At 37.6% G+C, this 18391-nt stretch overlaps 1 protein-coding gene across 1 annotated transcript in view; it reads left to right on the forward strand.

The window, feature by feature from the left end:
• Nucleotides 1-3506: 3506 nt before the first annotated feature.
• Nucleotides 3507-18391, forward strand: part of scarf2 (scavenger receptor class F member 2) — a 27412-nt gene continuing 12527 nt past the window's right edge. The window contains exons 1-7 of the mRNA XM_015378851.1: nucleotides 3507-4210; nucleotides 8358-8416; nucleotides 8511-8612; nucleotides 10974-11493; nucleotides 12541-12759; nucleotides 12841-12969; nucleotides 13268-13371. Coding sequence (XP_015234337.1) covers nucleotides 4101-4210; nucleotides 8358-8416; nucleotides 8511-8612; nucleotides 10974-11493; nucleotides 12541-12759; nucleotides 12841-12969; nucleotides 13268-13371 — 1243 coding nt within the window. The 5' untranslated portion in view covers nucleotides 3507-4100. The remainder of the gene's footprint in view (nucleotides 4211-8357; nucleotides 8417-8510; nucleotides 8613-10973; nucleotides 11494-12540; nucleotides 12760-12840; nucleotides 12970-13267; nucleotides 13372-18391) is intronic.

Consider the following 18391-nt stretch of genomic DNA (forward strand, 5'->3'; position numbering starts at 1 on the left):
GATGGATGGATGGATGGATGGATGGATGGATGGATGGATGGATGGATGGATGGATGGATGGATGGATGGATGGATGGATGGATGGATGGATCAGTTAGTTTGAATATTTTAAAAATATACCATCTTGAAAATATACTGTGAAGTTTAATAGACAGTGTTGTTCATTAAGGGTTTTTTTCAGTTTGAAAGAACAATATCCAGGTATAATACATTTTATCAAGACTACATATCTGTACAAAAAACTTTCTTATCAGTCTATTAATACCCTTAAAGTTGTATAAAACATCCTTGTTTAACAAAGAAGTCCCATTCATTGCCTGTCAAACCCGCAGAAGCTGAATTTCAGTATCCCTGCTCTACTGATCCTAAGATCGTTTTATTTTTAATTTCTTCTCCAGTGGCTAACCTTTTTATTTCCCTCCTGAGGTTTCTGAATCTGTGGCCGGTTGCTTCCTGTTGATCTCTGATTATTTTCAAAAAATCCTTAAAGTTTCATCTGTTGTTTCTAGGTAAACTTTGGGGTTCTTGGAATAAGACAGTTAATGGAGAGCATCTATGTGTAATTAATCTCAGTATTAATCCAATTATTTATTGAAGGCTTCAAATGTTGCTTTGTTTTTTTGTTTTTTTCTATCTGAACACTATGTTTATAAAAGAAACAGTTAATGGACCTTTCTAATGGTGCAGAATCTGAAAAGATCCACAACTTAAGTATTCATAACCGTTGGTGGTGTTCTCTTGAACATTGGCAAAAAGAAACCATTGTTTAGGAAAAAAAATGGATCATTGCAGGTTACCTCAAGCCAACAAACATGGAAAAATGTGGGGATTTTGATAGGACCTAATGTTTGTCTTTAGGAGTTTTGGCAAAATAAAGGGTGACATTTAAAAGAACCAGAACCAGCCAGCAAAACCATGCTCAGTAAGAGAAGTGATCTCCCAAGGCCGGCTGCGGTTTAAGGAGACAGAAGCAGACATGTAGAAAGACGGAAACATACAAAGGGTAACTGTCAACCAGCTCCACAGGCGGCCCCGTCCAGGAAACAAACAGCCAAGCAGACAAGCTCCAAGCCAGCTCCCACAGCAGAGGATGAAAGAGAGCACATAGAGTTAGTCACAGTAAGAGAAACAGAACTACACTGAAAAACCGGCCAAGCTCCAACATCTATCAACAAATGTGTCAATGGCAGCAGCACAGCTGTTAATTCTCTCCAGGATGGTGTCACAGCCAAACAGGAACAGACCAGCTGAAGCTAATATGATAAGAAAAAGCAGAGAGAGCATAACGTTAGCAATGCTGTCATTTATAAATGTTTTAAATCACGTTGGGTCCGGATTAGCCAGCTGGGGGGTCCAGGTCCAGATCCAGATTGCGGTCCGCTACTCCGTGACCTCTGTTGTAGTCTATGTAATGGGTTAGCTTCATCTGGATTTATAGACAGATATAGCTGAGTATTAAAAGCATAACTATGGAAATTAATCCAATGCTGTCTGATTGTTCAATTCGGAGCATATATATAGTAACGAGAATTGGTCCTAGCACTGATCCCTGTGGTACTCCACAGGTAACCCTGGTGCATGAACAAATATCATTAAAGTGAATAAACTAATATCAGTCAGATAAATAGACTTTTAATCAGCCTAGTGTTGTTACCTTAATTCCTACAAAATACTATAAATCCCTTTTATTGTCCCACACTAGGGAAAATTCATTCACTGCATTTGACCTATCACCTTGGGGTAGCCTAGTAAACTAGCGCCACCCGCCAGCGGCCAAAATAATTTTTGCCTGCAAGTGATCTAGCCTCGATCAATGCCCCAGGCCCAAGAACTAACTGGCCAATCACAACGCAGGGATTTGTTTTTAATTTTTGGATGCAAAGCGGGTGGGGTTTTGAGGGCATGACGACAAAGCTGCACGACGCTGGAGAAAGCACAACAAGGAAGATGGCAACAACTAATGAACAGTTGTCGTTGGACTCAGCTTTGGAATCAGTTTTTGAAGGATTAGACTTGGGGTTTTCATTGAAACGTGAGCAGGAAGAGGCTCTATGCTCATTCATTTTTAAGAAGGATGTATTTAGCCATTTTAACGAGAGCTGTTTCAAATGCTGTTTGTTTACACAACCCCACCAGCTTTCTGTCACGCTTACTATGTCACAGTCAGTTGCGCCCATTGATCAAAGCATTGGCTAATAGGCACAGACATGGTTTGAAAGACAACAGGTTGTTCTCATCAACAATCTTCCGATGTCTCATTCATCGGGGCTAGACTAAATTACAAATTTTGTCTCACCTTAAGTCTGGTTTATCAGGCTACCCTTGGAGAGCAGTGGGCTGTCACTGTGGTGCCCAAGGAGCAGTGTGGGGTTAAGGATTTTGCTCAGGAACCCAGAGTGGAGGCAATGGGGATCGAAAGAGTGACTTGCAACCTTCTCAGAGCAAAAGTGGCACTGGGCCAACACTCATTCAAGTCTCTCTGAAAGAATGTTATGATCAGTTGTATCAAATTCAGCACTGAGGTCTAATTAGCGACTTTCACCAGAGCGGTTTCAGTGCTATGATGAGCTCTAAAGCTGAACTGAAACTCTTCAGAAAGTTCATTATGGTGTAAGCTGTCACACACTTGTTTGGCAACTATTTTCTGAAGAATTTCAGATAAGAAAGTAAAATTAGACATTGGTCTATAATTTACGAAGTCTTAAGCAAAGGTTTAATTACAACAACCTTAAAAGCCTGAGGTACATATCCCTCTAACAGGGATAGATTAAATAAAATGGAGCTAGAAATCAGATGGAATACTTCTTAAAATATCTTGATTGGAACTGGATCTAACATACAAGTTGAAGATAATAGTTTTGCTAACTCTGAAATTTCAACTACAGTTAAATGTTAACAGTTTATTTACTGACTGCAAGTTTGTGCCATTGAAAGCAGAAGCAGTAATCTTTAGTTGTGTTAGAAACTAATAGAGACATATCCCTGCCACACTTTTTAGATTCCCATTTCTAAACAGGTATACAGAAAATGAACGACTTGCCTTTTTCATGGAAAAAAAAGGTCCTCAAAGTTTTCTTTTAAATCTAATACATTATATCATAATATGCAGATGTAACAACATAACTACATTTTCATTTCACTGAGAAACATTTTTATTCACAGTAAAGGTTACTGGAGGTGCCATGTGTCAGTTTCATTTATTCCTGAGGGGGGGGCTATTGTACCATTTGAAACGCTTCTGTCTTTCAGCTACAAACAAAGACCCTTTTCTATAAATTATGATCTATTGAGACATGTTCTATGTTTTTACAGGTCACTAGATATATGATTAAGAAGTTATTAAGATTGTTTATTATACCAAAGATTGGAACGAAGAGTATTTGTGAAACATTTAGGCCTAACGCACATATTTAGAACTGTAACAGTAGTAAATATATTGATATCTGATATTCTAGTGTTTATGCGTAAATCATTTAGCCTTTGTGCTTTAGCGTGTGCCATTGGAGCGGACCACGTTGCGTCCTGTTGCATGCAGGCCTATGTAAATTTTAGTGGCGGAGGCATGGCGCTTAAGCCAAAGATAGAGTAACAAATCAGGAATTTCCCTTCTGCCACTCCAGAGAGCGCAAGAGAAGGACCAAAGTTACGCACGGGCGCGTTTCCCAGGGAGGATATTGGAACTCATCTGTTGAGCTTAGTTAAAAGAAGAAAAAGTTTGACAAAAATCTAAACAACCTTGTAGACAAGTTAAGGGGATTTTTGTTTTCTTTTCATAGGGTGTTAAGCATTTTGCAGGATCATAATGGATTAAACTTCACACACAAGAAGCATCTAGAAAACCAAAAGTTTGGATTTTGTGTCCTTTGTCTATATAATTGAAGCTACCGTCGGGATTGCTGGGTTTTGCTGCAGCTTAGGTGCTGGGACACCTAAAGACCGTGGATTTAAAGTATTTTTTTTTTATTCCCTGGCCACGTCTGGATTATGAAAGAAACAGTAGTGGAAAAACGAGAAGTGAAACCTCGCTGTTAAACAGAGCTGGAGAAAAGGAAATGTGGAGTGAGAGTGGCGTCTACTTTTAGGATGCTGCTGCTCTTACAATGGAAATGAAGAACTCTTTTAATGCCGTTTCGCTGCTTTGTCTTTTCTTTTTCTCCGTTTCCAGCCAGGAACTGAACGCTAAAGGCAGGAATGTGTGCAGAGCACCCGGGTAAGAGTTCATGCGGGGGGTAAAAAAAAAAAAAAAATGCCTGTGTGATTTTATTAAGCAGTTTCACAGTTTTTGTGCAAACCCAGCCCGCTTTAAACAAAAACAGACATTAAAAATTTTAGATAAAATTTGAAAAAATAAGTTCTCTTATTTTGGGTAAAAGTAATGGTTTCTCTGACATTAAAAACTTTATATCAACTTGTCTGCAAGTAAAATGTGTAAAATCATGAAACTTTTAAATGCTTTTAAATTGTAGTATAATTGTCAAGTTATGTAGGTTTAAAATGGAAAATTCTGTCCACTGAAGCAGCAGCAGGAGGGATGTAGGCTGTTGCAGAAGGCAGATGTGCCAACATCTGGAGAAGTGTTTTTATCTGTAGGTGGCGCTCCAAATGTACACCGATGGCCTTCCTAAGACCTTTTTGTAACACTTGTTTAATTTTAAAAGTCAACTTTGACATTTAGAAAACCTTTGCCAAAGCTTTATGTTAATAATCTACCCTGTACAGATCTCTTTTAGTGCATATCTGGCCTCTTGTGAAAATGGAAAAGCATCCAATTCCACAATTACTGACTGAACCCTCCAAACATGATGTCTATGAATTATAAAAAAGGCTGCTGGTTAGAAAAAGCTTCCTGGAGGGGAAGCGAAACGTCTTCAAATCTTGGAAACCAAGTCCAGTGGATTGTTTTGTTTTTTACTTTTACAGAATGGTTAGAAAAAGCTTAGCATAATGTTATGCGTCTTCACATCCTACCTTAAAAGACAGATTTGAATTAGGGTATTCAAAGTTGTGTTTATTCTGTTTAAACAGGGACCTCTGTTGTTGATTAAGGGGATTCTTTATGTGCAATCAATAGGACTCACTTTAACCATGCTGAAAATGACTGATCTGAAATGGCCCTCACAGCTATTTCTAAAGCCGTTAGAATCTAAATAATCAAGAGTTGTTTTTTCCTTATGCTAAAGTTGTGTTTACATCCTATTTAAAAAATAAACAACTTTCTCTGTTCAAAGTTTCACCCTTCTGGCCAGGCACACCACAATGTTTTTTAATGGCTTGCCAGATGGAGAAATAATGTAATTCAGTGATGTATTTACTTATTTGGAACCCGAAATTTAGTTTATTGGAGAAAGGGCAAAAAAGTGCACAAAATCTCCTAATTTCTGATCTACGCTGTTTTGGTATATTACGGCCACTTCTATAAAGGAAAACAACAAAATTATTGTATTTTAGATGAATAGATTAAGAAAAGGTTGCTACTTCTCATAGCTTTTCTTTTTCTCCTCAGTTTATACATAGAAATAATCTCAAATTGAGTGTGCAACAAGGAGTAGGGGAATGGTACCACGGGTTCCTTTTTCCTGGGTTAGGTTAAAACACTTTTAAAAGTTCTCCACTGAATCATGTGAATAGGAGGAAGTGATGAAGAATGTATTTCCACTCATCAGCATTTCCAGCATGCTCTCCCATTACAAAATCAGCTGCTTAATTTAGCTGGAAGGGCAATTATATTCTAACTGGGCTGTAAATGCAGCCTTTCAAAACACATTACACCATAACCAAGGTTAGGGTGGTTGAAATTCTTGGGAACCAAAAAGCTGTGAGACTTAACATGTGTCAGTATCATAAACTATAGAAGTCCATGATCTAAATGTTTGTAATGTAATAATCAGATAAAAAAAATCTATCAAACACCAAACCTTGTGCTTGTAGACCTTTTAAATGAAGGGCATCATTTTAAAGGTCAGCCAGGCCAACAATTCCCTCTAACGACCCCCTTTTAGAGACATAGACAGGTATGGGGCATCGCAGGCTAACAAAAGAAGCCAAACGACCACCATTCCAAAGGAGTGGACCCGTTTATCTGTTTCAACTTGCACGTGCCCTAAGCAAAAACAAGGTTTTGTTGGGCTACCGTGTAAAGCCAATAAAACTATTTCTGACATTTGAATTTAAAAAGCTTCCTAGATGGGAAGCGAAACATCTTAAACTTGGAAACAAAGTCCAGTGGTTTGTTTTTAAACTTTTTTGGAATGACTATGACCTGGATGATTGTGAATCCTCACCAGCATAATTTTAAAGCACTTTCGATGTGATTGTATACAATTTGTATACAATGTGTTTATAATATTAGCAGGCAAGTGGATCGCCACTTTATTAGGAAATACAAATAACAAACAAGTACATCACACTTTAGAAATGCACTTTAAGAGCAATCCATATATTATGGATCGCATGCAAAAGCTTTTATGTAACTTTTAACGCTTAACTTATTAACTTAATCTTTTTCCTTCATCAAATTCATAAATGAGTATTTTTCTTGATCCATGCATGTTTTAGTAATCCACATGAAAATCTGCTCTCTGAGCAGCAGGTCCTCCCTTTCCTGGATTACACAGTTGCTCTCCATGTTTTACGTAAGACCAGTAGTAATTACCTTAACTGTGCCTGGCCTGTCCAGTAAACAACATAATGATGTGAGGCCAGGCATGGTTTGACGCTTTTAGCACCTAATTTGCACTGTGACAGCAACTTATGATCTTTTAACTGGTGCTTAAATTGCTGAAATTAAACTTTTTGAAATTCATGAGACTTCCCTCGAGCTTTCAATGAAAGAGTCTTACCAGTCAAAGTGCGGCGATACCAGGTTGCAGTGGCTCTGTGATGATGGAATGAAATAGGTGGACCCTGCCCTCCCAACAAGGAGAGGCAGCGTCACAGTGAAGGCAGGTACCTTTCATTCAGGTTGGACCAGAAAAAAACTAATATTTGATAAATGAAAACTCCATGGTGCTAAATTTTATATATATATACAGTATATATATATATATATATATATATATATATATATATATATATATATATATATATATATATATATATATATATATATATATATATATATGTGGAGAAAGCAGATTTAAGGGTGGCACAGTGCCCATTTGTCTGGATAGTAGTGTTTTATAAATTGCAGATCTGCTGGGATGTTTTCCATCACAAACTGTTTGCAAAATGAGAAAGTATGCAGTAAGTGCCAGCTGTTTGGAACAAAAGGCCTTGGTGACGTCAGGGAAAAGAGTAGACATCATGTTTTATACAGTTTCAGCATAGTTTGCATAGCCTCACCAAAATTGGACGGTAACCGATTGGAAACGTTATGCTGGTGGGAAGAGTTTCGAATTCGGCTACAACACTGAGGTGCTATGGTAAATAATGGTAAATTAAATGCTATGGCCAGCCTTACTATTGTTCGACTTGGTTCCTTGTTTTTATGAGCATAGTGTATATATCTTCCACTGAACAAGGCTCCAATGGCCTCCTCAGCCACCAGATCTCATTTCAATAGAACACCTTAAGAAGGTGTTTGAATAGGATATTCTTACCGTTGACATGCAGGTAACACATCAGCTGTATTAAACACATTTTAAATATCCATATTTCATTACAGACTTAAACTCTTTGCTAAATCTATTCCAAAAAACAAATTAAGATAGCCCCCATTAAATGTTACATGGATCAAATTGTGTACTATTAAGGTGCCCAGGGGATGTTACATGCTGAAGTAATATTAATAAATAATGCTATCTTACCCCTATTAAAAGATGATAGATCTATTGTCTTAGGCACGTGCCTGTTTGGACAGGATGAAGTACAGTCCTGCTCCCTTCATTCTGTCTAAGAGGAACCACCATCTTCAAAGCATTAGAGGAAGCTGACGTGTTGCAGGGGCCCACAGAGGTCGCAGGAGAGGGAGGAAGAGGAGACACATCCGTCCTTTCCTGTCAAGCTTAAAACTGTCTGCAGAATGTTTCCTTTGAATATTCATGCATCATTCTCACAGGCTAGGAAGAGTGAGATAACAGGATAAACTGCTTAAATGTAGATGTTAGAGATTTTGGGGTGTTTTTATCTTGTAAAGTCTTAATATAAGCACATTGGGCTAATTATGCAACAAGTGTGCCACACATCTGTGTCCCTGCATACTTTGGCAGAGAATCTGTAAGAACTGTGAGTTCAAAGAGACGTGAGCTGGGTGTGGATGCAGCCTCTTTGATGTGTTTGTTTTACTTCATTTCAGATCAGCGCTCTATCTTTGCCCTCTCGCTCTGTGTCTCATAGCTTTTAGTTTGTTTCCTTTCCAGGTCATCAGGATTGGTGTGCTGCAGTGGATGGGGGCAGCTAGGAGATGAATGCCTGACACGTACGTTGGAATAGGTCTTGCATTAATCAAAACATGTCATACAGCTTGTTGTGTGAGCCACTGTAATAATCTGGGCTATTCTTTGTTATTCCAGCCATCTGTGAAGGGAACTTCACCTGCAATGAAAATGAGGTGTGTGTCAGGCCAAATGAATGTCGCTGCCGACATGGATATTTTGGACCCAGCTGTGATGCAAGTAAGAGCTTATTTTTTTGCCTCTCCCGGCAAAGCTTGTCTGTCTTTTTTTTTTTTTTTTTTTGGTTGTTTGTTAGGGTTGCTAAAAAATACTTTATGAGCTATTTTCATAGGAAAATCAGCTATTGCCTTGCAATAAAAATGGAAGCATTAAAAGGGCATGGGTTCTTCTAATATAATCTCAGGTTTAAATACCACATTTTTTATTTCATTCCATACTAAGAATTAAACAGTTATACAACGAGATCTAAAGTTTAAGTCTAAGGGTTCCAGTTAACATCTCTTAGCTAAACACTGTACCAATTTTTGCTGTTCTCGTCTTTATAAAGTACCACAGTTAACACTGATGATATTCTACAGTCAGCAATCTAATAGACTTGCAAGCTGTAGTTTTCAAACAAGGTCGCCTTACTTAGAGTTTTGGGTATCTCTTTTTAGTTGTCTGTGGAACTGTCTTAATTTTTGTACAAATGGAACTATCGCCAAATACATGAACTTATATAATACAGTAGTACTTTCAAGACTACTTTCGGCCAGAGAAATGGCAGTGCTCTGTTGCGACGAGAGAGAGTAATGTTTTACACTGTGCTCCATGAAGATGGAGAAACCCAACTTGTTCTCATCCTATTTCTTTTTAGTTAATGGACTAAACAGTGTAAAAAGTGGCATCTTACCAAAACCAACTCTGGCTTAACCAAAAGATAAGTGGGATCACGATAATTTGATATAAAAAAAGCAATTTATGATAAAAAAGTGAGGAAAGAAAAAAAAGTCTGAAATAATAAAAAGAAAACAAAGACAAGGATATAAAGAGAACCAAGATAAAAAAAAAAAAAATTCTCTAAGGCTCTTCCTTAGAATATGCATTCATCATCTTGTCTTGGTTATGTCTCCCTCAAAAAGAATTTAGTGTCAAATAGGGCTGAAACAATTAATTGCATTAATTTAATTAATCTATTGTTGATATAATCATCAACTAATGTATTAATTGATAAATCGTTAACTGGAGTATAGAGACTCTTAAATATGTCTTTAGCTGACAGAGCAACTTACTTAGAGCAGTAATTATATCTAAATTAAAAAAAGAAGTGTATAAATATTTAGCATTTAAGACAAAAAAAAACTAACTTTTTCTTATGCCAATATGCTCTATCCAGAACTATTCCAGTGGAAAAGTTTGAGTGTCATCTGGTTTAATTTCATAAAAAATCTTCTTTAAGGCAACTTTGGCTATCCGATTATTAATCGATTAATCAAAACAGTTATCTACAGATTAATTGATTTTCAAATTATCAAATCGTTAGTTGCAGCCCTAATGTCAAAGAACTTCATTGTTACAATGATATCACACCTCTTCCTCTCAGTAAATAACAGTGGAGGTTCAAGAGAAAAACCTTGATGGAATGCTGTTTCAGTAAGTTTAGTTCAGTTAAACAAATTTAGATATGCTAATACATTAGATAAAATTGTAACCAACTGTAGATGCGCTAAAAATCCCTTCTGGTCCTACAGAAGTTAATGTAATTTGACATATTTACACTGCATCAAGTATTCAGTGGAATAAAATTTGAAGAAAAAATTTTTTTTAGCTTGATTGTAGAGGTTGAGAACACATTAGTAATAATGTACCCACTTCTCTGGTGAATATTGTTATAAAGAAAAGGTAAGTAACTGTGTATCATTTTTTGCAAATGCCTTGTGATCCCTGAGAAGTTGTAGTGTTGTTGCATAGAGATATTCATGGGGTTTCACTTGTTGACCTGTTGTCAGATCACAAATCATTTGGGTGGCAATTTTAATGTGCTTTGAGTGGCAGTGCCAGTTTGCTTGTATAAGTCACCTGCCCTCAGCTCTGAAGGCTGTTGAGAGAAAAATACACCTCAAATTTTGTTTTACTGCGCCATTTGGCACCAAAAAAGAAGCCTTTCTTGGCAACCTGGTATTGGCAACTTGGTAACAGGTATTTGTAGGATAAATGGAAATCTGATAAAGAGGGTGGGTCTAAGACCATTCAAAGTATCCAATATTGAATGTTAACCAATGCAAGAAATTTGAAATTGATGTTATGTGTATCGGCGTCAATGTTAGCAGTCAAGGAGGTAAAAAGTTAACAAGTCAAAGAGAAGGATATTTGCTTCTTTGGCTTTATGTGACTCCATGACGAATGACTGTGTTAAGAATTGATGTTCATTGAACATATTGTTATATTTTAAACTTGTAAATATATCTTATCTGTAAATCAGTCACTTTAATTGTATTAGGATTTAACTCTGACTACTGAACATCTCTTTAAGGTCAATAACATAACAATAACTCTGTCATAACAGGTTTTACATTTCCTGCTTACTTTTTGTTTTAACAGAGTGTCCTCCAAAGTTCTGGGGCCCTGACTGTAAAGGCAAATGCAGCTGTTTTCCTAATGGCCAGTGTGATGACTTGACTGGCAAGTGCACCTGCAACCACAATCGTTGGGGACCCAAATGTGAAAATGCCTGTCAATGCCAAAAGGGTACTTGTGACCAAGACACAGGAAAATGTGCATGTCACCCTGGGGTGTGGGGTTCACTTTGCAACAACAACTGCTATTGCAGTGTGAACTCTGTCTGCGATGTCAATAATGGGCGATGTCTGTGTCATCCTGGATGGATGGGAAGAAACTGTGCAATTCAATGCAACTGCAATGGCTCGCCATGCGAGCAGTACACAGGGCGCTGCCAGTGCAAGGACAGGACGTGGGGTTTGCGGTGTGATAGATTATGTCAGTGTGTCCACGGCAAGTGCAACAAGGCGGACGGCTCATGTACCTGCACACCAGGATACCGTGGGAAGTTTTGCAGGGAACCATGTCCTGCTGGATTTTATGGCCAAAACTGCAGAAACAGGTGGGGGTAGAGCCTAAAGTAAATTAACCATTTTAAACAAAAGTAAAAACGTTTTCTGATCCATATCATTATGTAGTTTGGTTTTATAGTATGAAATGTGACTTGTATCAGTCTATAGCAAAGGAACAAATGGAAGCTGGATTTCAAAATGTATAAACATTATAACAAAGCAAAGCATATCATTTATCTTTTCAGATAATTTAAAAAAGTAATGCACTTCAATATTGTTTATGTTCATCAAAGTTATTACAGAAATGTTTATTAGATTGAAGGGTCATTATTTTTATTTACCAGGTGCATTGCGATACTGTAGCAGTTGCTGTAGAAATGTCTTTTTATTACAAAAAAAAAAAAGATTATGGAGTTGATTTTTTTTAACTGCCATCAAGTGCTAGTTAACATATTCAACTCTAAATGCTCACCTATGTTTTTATCTGTTAGAGAATTTAGTCTCCACCCTTATATAATGCACACATTTTCAAATTCTGTATGTCACCCTGGGGTGTGGTGTGTCACCCACTAATGAAAATGTTGGGTATGAAATAACCGAAATTGGAAAGCAAATTTTTGAAAATTAGTGATATCTAATAGGGTTCCATCTAGAATAAACTATTTATGAGTAAAAATTATTATTTTTCTTTCTTTAAAAGGCATATTGAAACAAAATTGTTTGTGTGTTGCACAGTACAAAGGGATTGAAGTTAATTAAACAGCCACAGTACCTAAGTGGAAAATAATATTTAGTTTAATTTATTTGGTGCAGTTTTTTTTTTTTTTTTAGATACTTACTGTTGTTTACAACAGCTAACTCTACATTACCTTCCATTAATAACAACTGATTTGAAAGTTCTCTTCAATGTGACCGCGTGGATTTTACTTGTGGTGCATATACAGATCAGAAAAAGAACACATTTAAAGTTTTGAAACTGGGCTGGACAAAGAAAAAATCATCAAATTATCTGTGCAATATTGTCAAAATCTCAATGGGATTAAGATTTTGACAATATAAGTAATAATAATGCATCTGTTTTTATTGAACGTTCTCAGATGTGGACACTGCAAAGGTCAGCAGCCTTGTAAGGTGACAGAGGGACGGTGCATCACCTGTGATAGAGGTTGGAACGGAACACGGTGTGATCAGCTCTGCTCCAAAGGCTTCTTTGGGGAAAACTGCCAGGAAGTGTGTCCCACCTGTAAGGATGGACATCACTGTGACCCTATTCAGGGGAAGTGTTCTCACTGTAATCCTGGCTGGATTGGGGACAGGTAAGACTTGCAGAATTTCCACAAGAAATCTGTAATAAGTCATAGAACATTATTTATGGTATTTTTTTCTATATACAATAGGTGTGAGGTACGCTGCCCCAACGGCACGTATGGTGAGAACTGCGAGAACAACTGCAGCCACTGTTTTAATGGCATATGTCATTTTGTTACTGGAGAGTGCCTTTGTGACCCAGGCTTTTATGGCACCTAGTAAGTTATATGACAGCACATGGCGTTAAAAAAGCATGTTTATGCCCTCAGCAGCTTCATAGCTAATTGCTTTTATCACTTTCATTTAACCTTTGCAACATTGTTGTAAATTTAAGCAGAAATGTTTGGTCTACAATCACTTTTTACAGTTTGAGGAATCTCATTGGATAGGAAAGCTTAATCATGCAAATGTTTAAAAAAAACCCAGAGAAAACAGGTTTTACACACTAACATTTTATCTCTCTTTATTCCATTTATATATTTAACAAGTTTCTTTTGTATCTCCTCATTACTCAAGCTGCAATAAGACTTGCGAACCTGGCCAATATGGAGTCAACTGCAACCAAACCTGCTACTGCAATGACAAGAATTGTGATCCCGTCTCTGGTGCCTGCTATCTCCGTAAGAAACTATAAGAGAATTTCTATTGCTTTTTGTCAAAGATATCCTGGTCAAGATTTGCTGGTCGAGATTTGCTGAAGAAACTGATTTTTTAAACCAGAGTGTATCTACAACAGCATTTTTTTTGAAAATCTTAATATTTATGTTTTTGTTACAAAGAGGGAAATTGATTTTTTTTTTCTTTTTATATGACATAACAGGCAGATTTTTTTTTAGCTCCACTATGTATCCATATGTAGTTGATATAGGAAATATTAAAAACCACAATATATATATATATATATATATATATATATATATATATATATATATATATATATATATATATATATATATATATATATATATATGTAGATGGTATCTTTGTTGTAAAATTACTTTAGTATTTCTGAGGACCTCAAATTTGACGGCAACATTGTGAACAGTAAGGCTACCTCAATTTATAGTAGCAGTCAAAGTGCTTTTGAGAGGAATCCCCATGGACCTACGTATATAAAAAACTCAGAACAAAAAACTTAATAAAACCTGGTTAATCCCAAATTCTTCCCCACCTAATAAGTGTGGGAATTTCACATTCACATTTAAGAACATTTCATATCTAGATCTCCATATCTAGGTCTCTTTTTTTTTTTCCTAAGCAGGAATTGTTGGTGGTGGGAAATCCCTTCTTAGTTCAGACAGAATATTGTGATCCCGTCTCTGGTGCCTGCTATCTCTGCTATTTCACCTATTTTGACATATACAATGTGTAATATGGCACTAATGAGTATGTTTATAAGTATAGCTAGACAACCAGCACCTCTTTTCTAGCCACATAGTTATTTGAAACCTCTTTCATTTCTAGATTCACACTCGTACTAGTCTTTTTCTACTGAAATTAGCTGTTTTTACATCTCCTTCTCTCTTTCTAATTTTGGTATGCTGGGCTATCAAGCAAGCGACTGACAGTTGTACACTAACTGTATGAGACTATAGTTCTGTGGTCCATTTTAGGATCTGGATGGGTAAATCCAGCATGATACAGAAAACAGACTAGCACAAAGCTTTTCATAGGGTTAGTGTGGGAGCATTGTCTTTCTACGCTGTCACCATTAAAGTCACTTTGATTTTCATATCTTTAAGCATGCAAACTATTGTGATATAGTGCACAGTACTTTCTGGGTTGTTAAAGTCTATGAGATCCAAGTCATCTGATAGTTACTAATGTAATTAGTGCTGCTATGCTGGGGGAAACACTGCTAGCCATGCTTTATGCTAGTGCACCAATTGTTACCATGCATACCTTACTGTTCTTTTGAGATAAATATGTAGTCTCGCTGCATAGAATTCTACTCATACACCAGTAGAAGACCCTTTTAAAATAAATGCACATAATATTTCAGTTTTGTTAATTCTTTTGTTATTTTCTACTTTCTTTTGAAACCAGTTCAAGAAAAAAATCTCCTTCCAGTTTTACAGGTTGGAAGTAAAGAGGCCTTGTCAATGGTACACCTAGTTACATGAAACTGGTACTATTTAAAAAAGATAACCTATGCTTTTTATGCCAAAACTTACATTAGGTTCAAAAAGCTGAAAAAAGCTTTAGGAGATTTCAAAGAAATGACTGGCAACAAATGTCGCTGCTGGGAAAAAAAAAGGCAGACTACACAGAGGTTGAGATTTGTTTATGTTAACATTGACCATCAAAATGGAGGAACTTAGGTTGCTTTGAATGTTGAGTGGTTGTCAGAGCCTGATGGGCTGGTCCAGGCATTTAATAAACTGCTAATTAGCTAAGATACTCATGCACGGCCACCTCTTGCTAAGTGTAAAGAAAATGGCAAAAAAGCTGAAAATATCCAGTAAAAAACTTGTGTAGTCATAGATCCAAATTTTATGTTAGAGTGTAGAGAGAACTGGGAAGAATGATCACAGACAAAAATTATTATATATCTTATATATTATTATTATATTATTATAAATTATATATCGGTCTATGTTCCTACTTTTACCTACGGTCATGAAATCTGGATCATGACCAAAAGAACAAGATCCTGGATACAAGTGGCTTAAATGAGCTTTCTCCGCAGGGTGACTGTGCACTCCCCTGGGGATTGGGTAAGGAGCTCGGTCATTCGAGAGAGGCTCGGAGTAGAGCCGCTTCTCCTCCACCTCGAAAGTAGTCAGCTGAGGTGCCTTGGACATCTTTTTCAGATGCCCCCTGGACGCCTCCCTGGTGAGGTGTCTCAGGCACTGCGAGGAGACCTAGGGAACGACCCAGGACGCGCTGGAGGGACTATGTCTCTCGACTGGCCTGGGACTGCCTTAAGTTCCCCCAATAGAGCTGGAGAAGGGATCTCCAGAGAGGGAAGTCTTGGAGTATCTACTGAGACTGCTTGCCCCGTGACCCATCCCTGGGGGAAGGGGGAGACCTTGAGTGACGACGAATGGCGTTCATTCTTACTGGTTGATCATGTAGCAGTGGACTGTCAATTTTATTCTTTGGTTGACCTTGTAGCAAGCCATCATACTAAAGGACTGTGTAAACTATCTGTGTATACAGATATTTCTGATTTACGCCCAATTCTGAAGCATGGTCTGCGATGTTATTCCACGACCAATTCCAGGACCAATCACGAACTAGCTAGGATTGTGGGTGTTTGTGTGTCGGTTTGACGAGCTTGTTCGCAGTCTACAACCCCTCATCCAACGCCGGACGACACACAGTTCACCCGTGAGTGTTCCTGAAAGGCTTGCCGTGGCGCTGTGTGTTTTGGCTTTGGGTGCACACCGACAGACAGTCTCACAAAGCTACAAAGCTGTATGGTGTCTGGAATAGTGTCTGAGGTGTGCCAGGCATTGTGGACCGCATTACAGCCAGAGTTTCTGCCATTAGGTACCAAACAGGAAATACGCATAGTGTAGAGTAGATGTAGAATTGGCCAATCAGTGGCCTCCTTTCTCTCTATTCACTGTCTGTGGTCACCTACAAATTTGGGGAGGTGCTCTAGAGTGTCTGCAGAAGGGGTGGGGTGGAGCGAGCATATCTGCGTATATTTCGACATACGCAGATGGCCTGGTTTCTGAGCATAAACCAGGCTTAAGCATACATTTAGAGAAAGTGGAAAGCAAAACACTCCTTTAATAAAAATATACACATACTATATGGTTAGTCAAAGTTGTACATAGCTTACTCAATGGCCTTGGCAAAATAAGAAACATGGCTAAACACTACAAGACAATGCCAAACAGTATCATCTACGGAAGGACAACATTTCGTTTTTGGTATCAGTAGCTTCCGTCCCCTCCAATATTGTGTCATAGCTAAATACCAATCCAGATGTTTTTTTTCTTTGATATGAAAAACAGAGAGAACAAAAAATGAAAAAGCAGAAAATAATGCTAGATTGGAGAGGGGTAGGAGAATGTAGAAGTGTGAGGAATAGAAGCTATTACCGTATGTCCTTCAACAGCCAAGTCTAAAGCTGCTTTACTATAGAGATAAGTCAGGGTAACCTCAGCTACTCTAACTATAAACTTTATCAAAAAGGAAGGCTCTAAACCTAGGCCTAAAAATAGACAGAATGTTTTCAACACTAAAACTGGAAGCTGATTACCCAGAAGTGAAGCTTTACAACTAAAATATCTGCATTCATTTCTTCTTATTTTTTGCCAGGATGAATTTGTCAATTTGTTTAATGGGAGGATATGTAAACTAATGATTCTGTGAAATCCAGTGAAGATCAATTTGGGAGGAAGGAGCTCTGTTAGAAAAAGAAACTGATTGACATCATAAGTCTCTTTTATGATGGAGCTAAATAATGAATGGGTTTATATCTGAAAAGGGGATTTTTAAATTCTATTTGTAATTTAACAGGAAAACCCATGAATAGAATAAAAAAAAAAAAAAACAAGCAAAAAATATACAGGAAAAATGTTCTCTTGTTTGGATTTTCAATAGAAAACTCCTGCTCCACCATTTTTAGCTTCAACTGCAAACCCAGGAGAGCAATTTAACATCGAGGAAAGACTGCTCTTTCTATTCAACCAAAGACTTATTTTAGTGCAACAACGTTTCAGTAAAAGAAAGAAAAAAATATTTTGACATCCTGCAAATCCATGGATTTGCATATGGAGACATGCAGTGAAACGGCTTCTCTTCTCTCAGCAAGCAAACTGCACACAGCTGCACACAGGGCCCTGAATGGCGCACAGCAGCACTGACTGCTCGCTAAGAACAGTAAACTGACATATCGATGCTTTGACGTGTTGACACCCAAAAATAAACAACACAGAGGAAAGTTACAAAATGCTTTTAAAAAAAAGTCACTATAGGGGAAAAACTCTAAATCTAGCGACAATTTGGCGACAGCAGTGTCTCTCTCGCTCTCTCTCCCAACAACTCTCTTTAACTTGCCCCTCGTCCTTTCTGAGCTTCTGCAGGTACAAATACCGCTCCCAGCAAAATGCAGTATAATATGGTTTTAAATGCCGTAGTACCTCAGTACCAAATTAGTACTGGTATGCCAAAATCCCTAATGAACTGTGTGGACTTCCTGCTTGTAAAGACTTACAGTAGGCCCAATGTTTAGGTGATGATGTTTGGTGTATATTCTTGGTACACGTTGACCATTTTATAACCAGACTGACATCAGTTCTGACTATTGATCATGTCCATCTCTATAAGAACATAGTTTACCAATATTCGGATAGCTAATTCCAAGAGGAAATTTAACTGTCATTAAGCTCAAATAATTCTGGGGGGGTTGTTGAACATATCAGCAAGCTCACTTTACCCAAACATTCTCCACAATCACCAGATCTCAGCGCTATACAAATGTGGTAGATCATGGTGTGCAGCTAGCAGGTCATGCCAGCATGTCAGTATGGATCATAATCTCTGATGCGTTGGTCCCACAACCCTATAAGTGAGTATGCCCAAAGAAATAGAGTAACTTCATAGGGAAAAAAAGGAAAACATCTTCCCATTAAAACAACAGTTTTTATCCACTAAATTAGTTGAATTAAAAAAAAGGTCAGT

The sequence above is a fragment of the Cyprinodon variegatus genome, unplaced genomic scaffold (assembly GCF_000732505.1).
Source record: "Cyprinodon variegatus isolate N-32 unplaced genomic scaffold, C_variegatus-1.0 Scaffold180, whole genome shotgun sequence".
Classification (NCBI taxonomy): domain Eukaryota; kingdom Metazoa; phylum Chordata; class Actinopteri; order Cyprinodontiformes; family Cyprinodontidae; genus Cyprinodon; species Cyprinodon variegatus.